At 36.8% G+C, this 13,827-nt stretch overlaps 1 protein-coding gene, 1 long non-coding RNA gene and 1 pseudogene across 2 annotated transcripts; 1 reads left to right on the forward strand and 2 right to left on the reverse strand.

Annotated features, from left to right (window-relative positions):
* Positions 1 to 256: 256 nt before the first annotated feature.
* Positions 257 to 3,541, forward strand: LOC147485423 (uncharacterized; annotated as a pseudogene).
* Positions 3,542 to 4,947: 1,406 nt separating this feature from the next.
* Positions 4,948 to 6,998, reverse strand: LOC147485424 (uncharacterized). The gene is made up of 3 exons (XR_015202302.1): positions 6,391 to 6,998; positions 6,272 to 6,317; positions 4,948 to 5,354 (listed from the first exon to the last, which is right to left on the reverse strand). It is a non-coding gene; the product is annotated as an uncharacterized LOC147485424 (long non-coding RNA).
* Positions 6,999 to 7,072: 74 nt separating this feature from the next.
* Positions 7,073 to 11,407, reverse strand: LOC147485425 (pentatricopeptide repeat-containing protein At2g33680-like). The gene is made up of 5 exons (XM_086573517.1): positions 11,143 to 11,407; positions 10,725 to 10,810; positions 8,182 to 8,630; positions 7,583 to 8,098; positions 7,073 to 7,502 (listed from the first exon to the last, which is right to left on the reverse strand). Exons 1-5 carry the CDS (start codon positions 11,405 to 11,407, stop codon positions 7,073 to 7,075), a joined length of 1,746 nt encoding a protein of 581 aa, XP_086429643.1.
* Positions 11,408 to 13,827: the final 2,420 nt, after the last annotated feature.

Raw genomic sequence — 13,827 nt, forward strand, 5'->3', positions numbered from 1 at the left:
GAGAAATAGGGAAGGGTCCCATAAAATCAATGCCCCAAACATCAAAAAATTTCCACAATCAAGATAGATTTAGGGGCATCATATTTCGCTTTGTAATTCAATTAGGTGTCGTATTAATTTAATGCAAGCTATGCAATGTTCGAAGGAACACCAGAAGATGCCAAGCTTGTAAGATCATCAATATCGTTACATCTAGCTGCCTGCTTTATACGGAATAAACAAATATATCCATTGGTTTTAGAATACACATGTAAGAATGCGAGGGACTTACTTCCCCAACAGAGCATCAACGCCTTCCTTCACCCGAAGGTTGCTGCACAGGGGTTCCAAATCCTCCCGGTTTGCTGTTCTGAAACCCGAGGTTGTGATTTCAAATACTTGCAACTGTACAAGTGCAGAGGGGTTAGGGACATAATATTGACAATATTATACCATGACCAAAGCATGGATTAACAAAGTTTGAACTGTAAACTATTTATTATGACAGACCAATCACCCAAGAATTAATCCCTGTTACTGGAAAAATATATAAATAGTTTTGTCTCTTTGAAAAGTGTAAAAATTTGGCAAAAAAACGTGAATGGAAAATTTGGAAACTGTTCTTCTTTTCTTGCTTCTTTGTTTCAGTTAGTTGCTGCGAAAACGCTGCTGCTTCTCAAATATGCGGGCTTTCGGGTTGGGCTCATTTCTGTCAAAAGCCCAGTTAGTTGGATTCCAAGTTTACTGGATTTGAATTGGAAGGAGTATCACTGAAGAAGCGTTTTTTACTCTATGAAACAGTTCACAGGTGGCTACGGATGCAAGCTAACATTATACTAAAGATATCATTTCAGACACAACTCCAAAGCAACATTCAGGAAACTAAAGCACAAAGTTAAAGAATCAGACAAAAGAATCAAATAACACATCTCTAGAATGGTCTAACTCACATTAACTAGTTACTAGGCGCCAAGGACTTCATCTCAAACTCAAAACTGGGTGGGGGTTGACCTTAAACTGGAGAAACCATTAGCTTAAACGCGCATGGAATGTGTAGGGGACAGCTTCTCCAATTTATGCCCAAGACACCTTCATCCCATCCTTTAATCATTTGACCTTGGCTAAAAATCCCAGCATTGTATGCCCTTTTCAAAGAGCGTGTCTGGTTTTGCTTGGGTATGCAATAATGCCTTTTGTGTTAGTGCCTAAAATTTCTAAAATCTCCCTTTATATGCCCTTTCAAGATTTTTGAAAGTAAATTTATGAGCCCAACAGTTGTATGCCCTTTTGTGTTTTTGTGTTCTTCCTAATAGAATGTCTGTTCTTTTTTTGGTAGGAAATTAGGAACCCTAATTTAGTGCCTCTTCTTTGGAGGTACTGAGGTTAACTATCTCGGGCTCTCTGGCCAACAATGACAGCTCAGCCTATGGTCTTGAAAAACTTCTCGAAGGAAGTCCTGATATATTTGAGGCCATTCATTTCTGCCCTCTGTCACGCTCCAACCAATTTTACGCCCACCCTCAAAATTCCAAGACCATGGCGCTTGAAAGGTTCTAGGCCTTAAGCCCTTAAGTGCATAATCACCTAATCCTTTTGAGTTAGTGTTATTATCGCTGTCAGGAGTTACACATCATATAGTAGATGCACTAGTACCTAACAGTAAACTACAGGAGGCTCAAAATAGTGGAAACAGAACTAGGATGATGGAGCCAAGTGGGTCCTCCATTGAACTCAGTGGAGTGAACTCAATTCTAAGGAAGCTGCAATGTGTCAAGCAAAGCAAACACAAAATTCTCATTTCCACCTACCCAAAGAGAGAAAGTAGTAATAATTCAAGAAAATAAAAAAAACAAACAAAACATCATCGTCTTTACCACTCTCATCACCCTCAAATTCTTCTTTTCTTGCTTCAATCTCACCTACTGCTCTTAACCACCAACTCTCCTAATTAGTGATCAAGTCATTTCCACTCCATTCTTCTGCTGTAAGTCTATCTTCAGCTCCTCTAGTTCATTTTTTTGTTCTATTGTTTTTCTTATACAACTCTCAACTAAAGGTCCCAATGCTAGTCTCATAAAACTATTAAATATATGCATTTTAAAATTTATATGGGAGTTGCATAAAAATTTTCAAAAAAAGTGTTATGTAAAAGATTTAGGCTTACATTGATTCTGTTTCAAATTTATGCTATTTAGCTGCTTTTGAATACTAGAGCACCAAATTACAAAACTGTTTTAGCTGGAATGGAATCTTTCGGTGGAACAACTGGAGTTCAATTATAATCCCTAACTCAGGTGTAGATGGTGAAGATGAGTTTTCTGGTTTATTGGAAATATATGTTCACCATGCAAGAAACATTCAAAACATCTGCATATATGAAAAACAAGACGTTTATGCAAAATTCTCTCTTACTTATAGTCCAGATGAGACTATCTCAACTAGGATCATAAATGGTGGAGAGGGAAAAATCCAGATTTTAATGAGAATCTTAGAATGAAGATAAATCAACTTGATGCTGTTCTCAAATGTGAGATATGGATGTTAAGTAGGGCAAGGAATTATTTGGAAGATCAACTGTTAGGATTTGCTTTAGTACCTATGTCTTTGGTGGCAGGGGAAGGGAAAGGTGACACAAGATTTCACCCTTTCTTCAACTGATCTCTTCCATTCTCCTCTTGGGGACCGTTCACTTGACTCTCTTTCTTAGCACATCTGTGCCTGTTAATCTGTCTGGCAAGGCATCCGAGTCAAATTTCAATTCTTCCATCAGTTCGAAGTTGTGTTGCTAAATCGTGAAATGTCTGAGGTTGGTTTGGACCCAGTTGAATATGAGAGAATTGAATTCCCTGACATCAATGTTGTAAGGGAGAATCAACAGATGGTTTCAAGTATTTTAACTCTTCTTTGAGGCCTATTATGTGTGGAGCTGCTTCTTTTCCTTCATCTTGGTGCAGTATCAGAGTCTCAGATGATTATGACATGATTTTAAATTCTTCTGATGAGAATCGGGGAATTGGGTCTGTTTCTCCAAATGAAAGTATTCAGAATTCTGGATTCTTCAATTCCACTACAACCAGCAAGTGATGACAGAAGCTCAATCGATTCTATGGAGAAAAAGAGTCCTGTTGCAAATGAGTCATCTGATTCTCCAGTTCAATCAATATCTGTTGACGCTCATCCAAGTTCAGAAGCATCTCCGGAGCGCCAACTTCAAAAGAGAGTGATGTTAGGGACAACAAAGATCCTAATTTCTCAAGCAAAAGAAACACATAATTCAAAGATTGCCATCAAGTTCTGCTGAATATGCACAGGTATTCAAAGCTCCAATAGGGAACATCAACATTGAGGCCGAGCAGAATTCAATGCAGCAACAGATAGTAGATATGTACATGAGAAGCATGCAGCAGTTTACAGAATCATTGGCAAAGATGAAACTCCCAATGGATCTTGACAAACCAGAACAACATGACAACGGTGGCGTTATTCAGCAACATAACAAGAAGACTGACTTGGAGAAAAGAAGGATGGGTCAAGGGTGTTCTATGGTAGCAGCGTTTTCTGACAGGTACATGTTAAGAAATTGCTTCTCCATGGTAGAGAGTGGCATGTAAAATAAGTTATTACACTGCTTTTCACTGTTTTCACGTAGATCAGGGTGAAACCTTTAGTCGAAGGCTCACAAGGCAGATAAACATGGCACTCTCTCTGTGTCTTGCTGGGACTCTGTTGAGTGGATGCATTTGTCTGTTGCTATTTATTTAGTCATCCAAAATCAGTCATGTAACATCTGACAGTTTTTGGTACATCCCTCTGCATTTAGATGATTCTCAGAATTGAAGTTATTTAATTAGCCTTTCTCACTGATCAAATTACTTTCGGTACTTTCTATATAAATTTGTTGGTTCTTGATATTGTGTTCTTTTAGATGAAATGTATTTTCATTAGTAGATTAATTTAAATATTGCTTCTTCCTCTCCTTTTCTCGGTCTCGCTGTTTAAGATCTGCATAGTCTTTAGTGTCCTCAATTAAACTCACGCCTATGTCTTTCCTAATAATATAGACCCCAACCCCCCCAGTGCCCCACCCACACTCACACATACATACACACAACGCACGGGTAAAAGGCTATGGTCCTACAAAACCAACAAAATCATGGCATAACAAATTATACCAAAATGCAAACTACATGGCTTACTGGTGATGAAAACAACATGCACTGACGTCAATTTATATATGTAATTGAGATTACAATTGTTTGTTTTGACAAAGTATTAATAAGAGCCCCACCATTAAGATCATTTAGGATTGTCTATTTGTAAATAGACATGCATTAGCCACGGATAATGATGATTGAAAACCAGAGCGCAATCTTATTTGGACTGTGTTATTGGAGTGACATGCAACACCTAAGGCAATGCGGTAGTAGAACAATCATCCTTCTTAAACAACAAAAACTAGTTAACTTAATATCGGTAAAGTAATGAAAATTAATGCTAAAACTAGTGCAGTATGGTATTTCTGATATGAATAGGCCATTAGAAGTTCTTCAACAATTCAATTTCATTTAAATTAAGTTTTGGTGTTATTTCCTGAAGACAGAACCTCACCAAAAGCAAGAGGAACGATATACAAGGGCACTGGCAAAATGTCAGAGACAACTATTTCCAAAAAGAAAAATTAATATAAATTAACAATATTGTTATGCAGACCTATCTGTGTGAAGCAGGCTGCCGTGTGAACAGCAGATAACCTCGCCCTCATTACAATACATCAGCAGAAACACAGGAATGCCTCGAAATACACAAGTTTTGTATTTTAAGCCAGTATGGCAAAAAGATGGTGAGGTGTTGTACTCTAGATGAGGGCACAGCCTGCTCTAGATTATATTTCAACACAAAAGATAAAAGCTAAAGCACATAATTGACATCTTGAGCTAATTGAAGCCACTGACCAACAAAGAGGTGAATATTGATTTTGAGGATTATGGAGTGAAAATCTATACCATTCAGTAGAAGATTCTATAATCTCTATCCTCGGATCCTCTGATCTACTCAGACGATGACATATAAAAATACTCCAAGCATGATGCTCTAAAAGAAGTGGGGAGCAAAGAAAAAGGACTTTTCAACTTCTGGATGTACATTGACGCAACTCAATCAAAACGAACAACAGTAACAAAATACAGAAGTAGAAAATCCAAAATAAGTTGGCTAAATAACACTGTAATTGGGAGGTGACTCCATAAGGATTTTCTGAGATAACAGTTGATGAAGATTTATTCGATGTCAAAGATCTGAGAGAGGCTGCAGGTGCCAGCTAGCTTATAAGTCTGAGTTACCATAGCCTTGGTTCAAGACTCCATGGCACTACATACCTACTTAACAACCAATAAGAAAGGATCACGAGAGGTCAGAAGTGGGAGAAGGAAAGAAGGCTAAAACTACAAAAGACTTTTTTTGCTTTCGGTAAAAGTGATATTCCATTAATAAAAGAAAAGTAGGCTGAGAAAGCCTACATTACAAGAGAACAACCGAAAAATAAATATTAACAAGCGATGAAACAAAACATAAGAAGAAGAAAAAACAAAAACCCCGGACAAGCACCGTCACCCCATGTCTAAAAAACAGAAGGCGGTCCCATCTAGCAACAAAAGACTCAAAGAAACATCCTCTAAACTCTTTTGAAGACTTTAGACCAATGAAATAACAAAGCTTTTAAACTACAAAAGACTTTAGGTCTCCAAGTAGAATTTGTAAGAATAATACAATTTTGCATTGTTCTTGATAGATAAGAACCTCTGATTATACAATCAGGCATATAAAACCATATTTAAGACTATGGACAATTACTTTTGCCAATTTATTTGAATGTATGTCAGGCGCTGTTAATTCTTGTGATTAAAAAAAATGGGTTAACTAGTATTACCCCCACTAGATGAGCCAATTAGGATTCCCCACTAGATGGGAAATTAGGGTCTCCCCTAAATACACATAAAAAAAAAGTCAAAGTGGGTTGACCGAATTTTTTTTGTGTGTATTTAGGGGGGAGACCCTAATTTCCCATCTAGTGGGGGGGAAATCCTAATTGGCTCATCTAGTGGGGGGGTAATACTAGTTAACCCAAAAAAAATTTGCTTTCAAATAGTGTAGTTTAGAGAAAAGATAAAAAGTTCAAAATTCAGCTTATCATGTCTTAGGAAGTAGCTCTATCTTCATCTCTTAGTAGATTAAGCTAACACCAAGGACTTAATTGAAGATTCCAAACTTCGCTACACAATTTAAGATTACTCACCATTGATGAGCTGTTCAGAAGAATCCTGCTCTATATCCTTGTAGACCTGCCAAAACAAAAAATCCATTATGGTCATGTCGTCACATCAGTATCCCAAAGGAACTGGTAGATGATTTTACCTGATCCAGTTGAAGATTTTAACCACTTGATGAAGGATGATCAAACTCACACTAGTGAGTAAGCAAAAGCTTTTTAAGGTTTTCCCCTCTTTATGCTTGTCGCAGAGGAAATTGGAACCCTCTCATTTATCTTAAAACAGATCTGAATTTTCCTTTCATGCAATCATTGTCCACTCTTCATAAACTTATTTTCACATAGCTTTAAGAACTTAATCACTTGACCGCAACTATGACATGGTGATAACTCAATTTGTTCGCTGCCACCAGGACCGCTCTAGCTGCATTGGACGGAAGATGTATATTTCATCTGGGTCATAGTCTAGATTCAACATTTCTTAAAGAAAGAAACCCAGAGTGATAATCAAGTTTGCTGCAATTTTCGTTTGTCTACTGCAAGGAAAATGTGGGTCTCTCCATTTACCATTAACCAACTTTGACCTGGATTTTTCCTTAGCCCACGATCATTCATCAATTTCCTAATCTTATTTGCATCTTCCCATCTTCCAGCTCCGGCATAAATATTTGCGAGAGCAACATAAGTTCCAGAATCTTTTGGATTCAACTGTAAGAGATTATTGGCTGCGTATTGAGCTATCATGATGTTACAATGAATCATTACTGGCTGAGAGCAATGGCGACCACATAATTTCATTTGGGTTGAAAGGCATTTCTTCAACGACATTTAGAGCTTCTTCGAGGCATCCTGCCGCCCTAATAGGTCTATTAAACAGGTGTAGTGATCAATTGTGGGTTCCTTGATCAACTTGAAATACCTATATCCCTCTTCCACTAAACCACGGTAGCTGCAAGCCGAGAGAACTCCTACAAATGTAATATGATTTGGCTGTATGTTTGGCATGTTCAAGAGTCCTTGAAAAACTTCTATGGCCATTTCAGCATGCCCATGTTGTGCTAGGCCTGTGATCATGGCATTCCATGCAGGTAAGTCTCGTTCAGGCATCTTATCAAATATAAGTTTTGCTTCTGTTACATAGCCACACTTTGAATACATGTCCACAAGGCCACTATTAACAAATACATCAGATTTAATATTTGAGTCAGACTTAATAATTTGGGCATGAATCTGTTTACCTTCTTCAACTGTAGCAAGACTGCAGACACCTAATGCAAGATACTGGAGAATGTATAATGGTTTGGAGGCTCAGCTAATCCTTTCAACATTTGGACATACAAATCTAATGCTTTTTGGCTTTCACCGCTAATAGAGAAACCCGAGATCATTGAAGTCCACAAAATCAGATCAGGGAAATGAACTTGATGGAAGAGTTGAATTGCATCATCCGAACATTGAAACTCTGCGTACATCAAGACTAATGATGTGGAAATGTGAAGATCACTGTCCCTAGATCCTGTAAAACCCAACTTCATAATAAGAGCATGCAATTGCTTCCCTTCACCAAGGTCTTGAACTCTTATCAGAAGGGATCTTAAAGTTTCTTCATTTAGTTCCATGTCCATATGGAGAGCTTCATGGAACAACTGTTCTGCCTTTTGCCTATGTCCATTTCGTCTATACCCTTGTATTGCCAAATTATAAGCGGTAAGATCTTTTTCACAAATGGCATCAAGAACTTTTTCGGCATCAGAAACACAACCATTATCAACATATATGTCGAAAAGAGCACCACCAATAAACACATCCACTTCAACCCCTATAGTTTTAATGACCAAATTGTGTATTTGTGAACTGAATACAAATCAACATCTTTACAAGCACTAAGAACAGTTGCAAAGGGTCACATGATCAGGACCTTAAAATCTGATTCATACTCTCCCCACATTTTCTCAAATAACTTCAAAACTTCTTTGCCACTAAACTCCCCGGCCATGAGAGCATTCCAAGCCACCACAGTCGGCGTCTCAATTTCCAAAAAAGACTTCTTTGCACAATCCACATCATTACACTTTATATACATATTAATCAATGCAGTTCCAACAAACACATCGGAACCTAACAACCCCTTTACAATATAAGCATGGATTTGTCTTCCTTCAAATAAAGAAAACAAACTAGCACAAGCACTTAAACCACAAGTTAAAACATACGCATTAGGCAATATTAATCCATCAATATCCATCAAATATCTCAAAACCTTTAACACATCATCATACATTCCAGCTTTATTATAACACCCCATCAAAGAACTAAAAGCAAATAAATCCAAATCTTTTACACTAATTTCATCAAACACATTACGCGCAAAATCAACCATCCCAAACTGACCATAAAAATTTATCAAATAAGTACTAGTAATCAAATCAACATTACACGACCCAAAACACTTTACTATCCAACCATGAACTTGAACACCCAATGGGTAATAATCATCAACACAAACTTTAAGGAGTGCTCGAAAAGTGAGAATATCAGGTTGGGTATCCTTAAAACTAATCATTTGAAAGAAAAGATTAAAACACGTGGAAATATGATTGGGGTGATTTGAACAATGAGATATGATTGTGTTATATGTAATGGTGTCTTTATAAGGAAGAAGTTGAAAGAGTTGAAGTGATTGTGTTATGGTTTTGGTTTTGAGGTAAGTTGATAAGAGAATGTTGGTTTGAGTTGTAAGTGAAGTGAGTGAAGTTGGTTTTGAGGAAGGTGCTGGTTTTGGAATGTTTGGTTTGTGATTTTTTGAAGTGATTGGTGAGAACGAGAAGGAATTAGTGGTGAGCATTTTTTTTTTTTTTTTTTTTTTTTTTTTGTCTTTGATATGGCGGGAAAGAAACAGATTTGTAACTGTCGTTGCTTTAAGAACATCTTTTGGAGAGAAACAAAAAAAACACCAAATTTTTTAACCAAACCAAAAAAACACCGACCATTTTTAGTAGAAAAATCAAATTTTCGACATCAAATAATGGGGTTTTAGATATATAGTCCACGCCATTTTCCCAAAACCGCGCGTGATGTATGGCACATCAATTTTTCTTTATTTTTTTCCCGATCTCTCGGCAATTATTCTCAAAAAACCGCCATAGAAACCACTTAGTAGCCTAAGCCCATAATGCGGTGTTAGAAAAAGACTTGAGATCTCTACAACCCGTATACGGATCATCTCAGAATCGTGTTATCTAGCCATTGATCCGAATCGAGATGTGTGTGTGTGCCTCGATACGTGTGTGTGCTCGAGATGTTTGTGTGTGCGAGAGATTCTGAGATGTGTGTGACTTGTTAGAAAATCAATGATGATGCGATTATAGACCTTGGGACCGTTAATTTTGGCCGTGATAGATTTGGATTTTTTTTGTGTTTTATCACCATATGAAAACACCAAATTGTTGAAAAATTTGGGGTGTGTTTGTTAAATTTTAACTCGTGGAAAAAGGAAAGGAAATAAAATAGGTGGTCATTTATAGAATGGAATGGAAATAATTTTAAATAATATGTGTTTGGTAAAATGGAAAAAGAAAAATAAAAATTGGAGAAATGAATAATCATTGTTTGTTTGCAAAAGTTATGGAAATGAATAATTGTATTATTGGGTGTGCTAGTACTCCTAGTAGTAAGTCCCTAGCTATTTATTTTCTTTCCTTTCCACAAAATTTTCAGGGATTAAAACTAAAGACACAAAACTTTTTCTATTTCCATGATTTTGTTTTCATATGTAAAAGCTCATTTTCTTTCCATGGAAGGTGAGCCACTCTTATTTTTCTTTCATTTTCGTAATGTCTCCATCGTAACAAACACACTCTTGGTGTTTGATGCTAGGAAAATATCTATGATGCTCTAAAGTAACAAAATCAGTCAGTCGACATTTCTGCGAAATGTTGAAAGTTTATGGTGACATTCTGTCAACAATATAAATTCGGCACCAAAATTTTGGAACATTTGACACTTTGAAGGATCTTAAATAGTTAAATGACTTCAATCTACCAGTACATGTGGACAGTGGACGCAGAAATTAAATCTGGTACATTTTGTTGGAAAACTATTTTGGTACCTTTACCTAGTTGTCTTAATCCTGCATGGGCCTTGCGTTATGAGTGTCAATTCAGTGGAAAATAATAGTGTAGCAAACTAGTGCCCCCACGTGTAGGCCATTGGTGTCGAAAAGAAACCAGAATTGTGATTAATATGTTTTGGCTTCTATCGATGGGGCTAAAGATCGACGCAGACTAGCACATTGATTACTGAAGAAGTTATTCATGGCAAGCGAATGCAATGTTGAAACTGAATGGGATTTACTAACTATATATGGCTTGCATTTCAGAACAATAATGTATTTGTATCTGTATGCCTGTTTTGAACACAGATAGCCATCTTAGCTGACGTCCAAATTTGCGATGCTTCTAAGTTCCAAAATTTAAAGTACCCAAGATCTACTCATCCACGTCTTTCTATGTCCTAGTTCAGAATAGAACTCAGTGATCCCACATGTACATCTGCTGGTACCAAATACTAAAATTACAGTACAATAAGTTAATTAGCTGCTACAAGGCGGAAGCTAAAAGTGGAATGCAGTACCAAGTAAAATTTGGTATCCGAGGAATGTATATTTCCACACTTCCACAGTGATCCCAAAAGCAAGGAATAGCTCACAGAAGTAGATTGATCGAAAAAATAGAGGAACACCATAGTCGTACTGTGCCATACTGCCATATAACATAACTAGTTAACTACTTTCATTAATGAAACACCGAAGTTACAAAATGCATAGCAATGCACACTACTAGCTAGGAAAGTAGTTGAGTAAAAATCATATTGCGATCTTCAACTCTAAGTAGAACTACCATCAACTGTTGGTTTCTTTGCGTTGGTACCAAGACAATCAACTTGATTAGCCAAAGGTGGTTGACCGTCACTCACGAACTTCTTAGTACCACCACCAACATGACCAATACTAGCACTAGTACCACTGGCAATATTAGTTGATCCACAGCCTTTGTTACCAAAACCACCATCTGCTAACACCTCCATTGATGCTGCAGGTTCTTCACTAATCACATTGAAGGATGCTGGTAAAGCTTGTGATGCTTGACGCCTATGGCGAGACATAATTGACTACAAGTGTGTTGTGTGTGTGAAGGATGTAGCAATGATCTCTTGTTTTGAGGGGTATAAAAAGGATTAGTGATATGCGATTCTGAGAAACGGACAAATATTTTGAGCATACGTGTACTAGTGTGCACCTCTTATTTGTCCGTACAGATTATGGGACAACAATCTGACAGTGTTGCCACGTGTACGAGTGTTCCCTTGTACTGGGGATAAACACTAATGAGATGTGTATCCATTGGATCCTTGCGCACAATTTTAAGTATATCCCCTCTGGAAGAATACACCACGTATCGTTCATGAGAAACGGAACTGAGACTGGTAAACAATATTGATTATCGTACCATCCACAAATAATATACTGCATAGAGCAAGATGTAGAAATCTTAAAATTTCATGATATCTGCTATGTTATACATTCGTATAACAGGCTAAGAGAGTGTATTGGAAATTAATTAGAAATATAATGGAGTTGGAAACTATTGGAATAGAATCCATTTGAATAGAATTCGATTCAAACTTATAAAATGTGTATTTGGCAAATTTTCAGAAATTATTGAATTTCAATTCCTATGTAAATTTTTGTATTTGGTTGTCATATTAAATCCTCAATTTAGTTATTTCTTTCTTTTATAAGTCTTAATTTATACGTCAAATGGATTATTTCTTTCCAATTAAAATGCAAATAAGGAAATAAGAAATGAGTTTTGTCGAATTAACAAGGGTCACTTCTCAAGAATGCAAATGAGGAAATGGGTTCTATTTAGAGCATTCCCAATGCAAATGAATATCAAGGGGATGTGACAATATTCACCTCCAAATAGTCACAAACTTTTGCCCAATGCAAATGTGAATATTAAGGTGATTATTTTTCCAACTCAAAACGAGAGTGAAACTTTCAACCGAGATAGTAGTTGAGTTGGGAATTTCGAACGGAATGTTTTATTCCGTCTTGTGTTTTTAAAAAAAAAAATCGTTTGTTTTTTTCATTCCATCTCTCGCCGTCCAAAAATAATAGTCATATTTGCATTGGATAACGTCACTTTGTTTTTCATCAAAACGGTGGAAAAGAGAGAAAATAGAACTGACGTGGAGATGAATAAGAGTGGCTTGGATGGGGAATGCTATTAGAATCCAATTTTTTCAAATTACAACCCATCCAAACCGTCCACCTCAGGGTGGTCCTTCGTGGGAAACAAACGCACCATAAGAGTTTTGTTGGTATCGACTTTTTCCTTGGTAAGTTTGTTATCTTCCAAATTCCAATATTGTGGAAAGTATATCGGGGATATGCCATTCCAAGGGCTTACAATCTGAGCAATATGAAGATCTCGAACTTTAAATTATGGTAATATTTTGAGTTTCAACCGTCTTCAATTGAAAGACATACTTCCCATGCATTTTCCTGATATAAATTCAAACTTGTTTGTGGTCCTGTGGTATTAAGAACAAAATTCACACTCTTAACTCTTTGAAAAGTTTGAAGCAATGTCAAAATTCATCTACATGAATTAGGTAACATTCGACGTAAACGTTCACAAAGCGTGAGCAAATTGCCAAATTCCTTAAGGAAGAAATTTCAAATCAGCTTCCGAGACTAGTTGATCCAACCTCTTGTTTACAAGAAGCGACAAATTTCTGGTTTAAAACTTAAAATTAGCACAATGCATTGCACGAGCACGACTGTGACGACCCAACTATTGACGATCAGGTTGAGGATATTGTCCTCACACGTCTTCTGAACTATGCTGACAAAATAACAAGGGTGGGGCATATCAAGGCAGAAATTGTGCCAGATCTGGGTTTTAGGTGCAATGGTGCATGTGGGTTCATGTTCATAACTTCATACTTCATAAGCCATCACTGTTGACTCGAGCAGCCACACGCCGACACCTGTTTCACTAAACAATCATTTGCCTAACTGAATGTTTCCCCATGACACCCAAACTCGAGCCTCTTGTGACTTTTGTGAGTGTTAAACACAAACCAGTTTCACTAAACAATCATTACGCTTGAGACGATCCCCAAATGTACCATAAAATTGACCCTTTGGACTACGCATCGTAATGTAAAATGTTATTTAACCGTTTCTTTTAGCAGATCTTGCTGCATTGTATTTGGATCCAATGTTATGTTTACCTAGTTTCTAGTTGTAAACATTGGTTGGATACTTGGATGAATGCCTGTTCTCTTGGGAAAAATAAGAATTAAGCTTTGGTTTATGTCCCATTAGGCAGTATTTACTCCCAAAGAATGATTCAACCTTCAATTTTAGCCTAGCTGTAAAAGTTGGATGACCATTGGATCAAGGACCAAAATATCGATATTGGTGAATATATCAGTATATCCAAAACTAATATATATCATATATATCTATTTTTTTGAGACCCGTCCAAACTATTTAAAATATCAAAAATATC

The sequence above is a fragment of the Coptis chinensis genome, chromosome 7 (genome assembly GCF_015680905.1).
Source record: "Coptis chinensis isolate HL-2020 chromosome 7, ASM1568090v1, whole genome shotgun sequence".
Lineage (NCBI taxonomy): Eukaryota > Viridiplantae > Streptophyta > Magnoliopsida > Ranunculales > Ranunculaceae > Coptis > Coptis chinensis.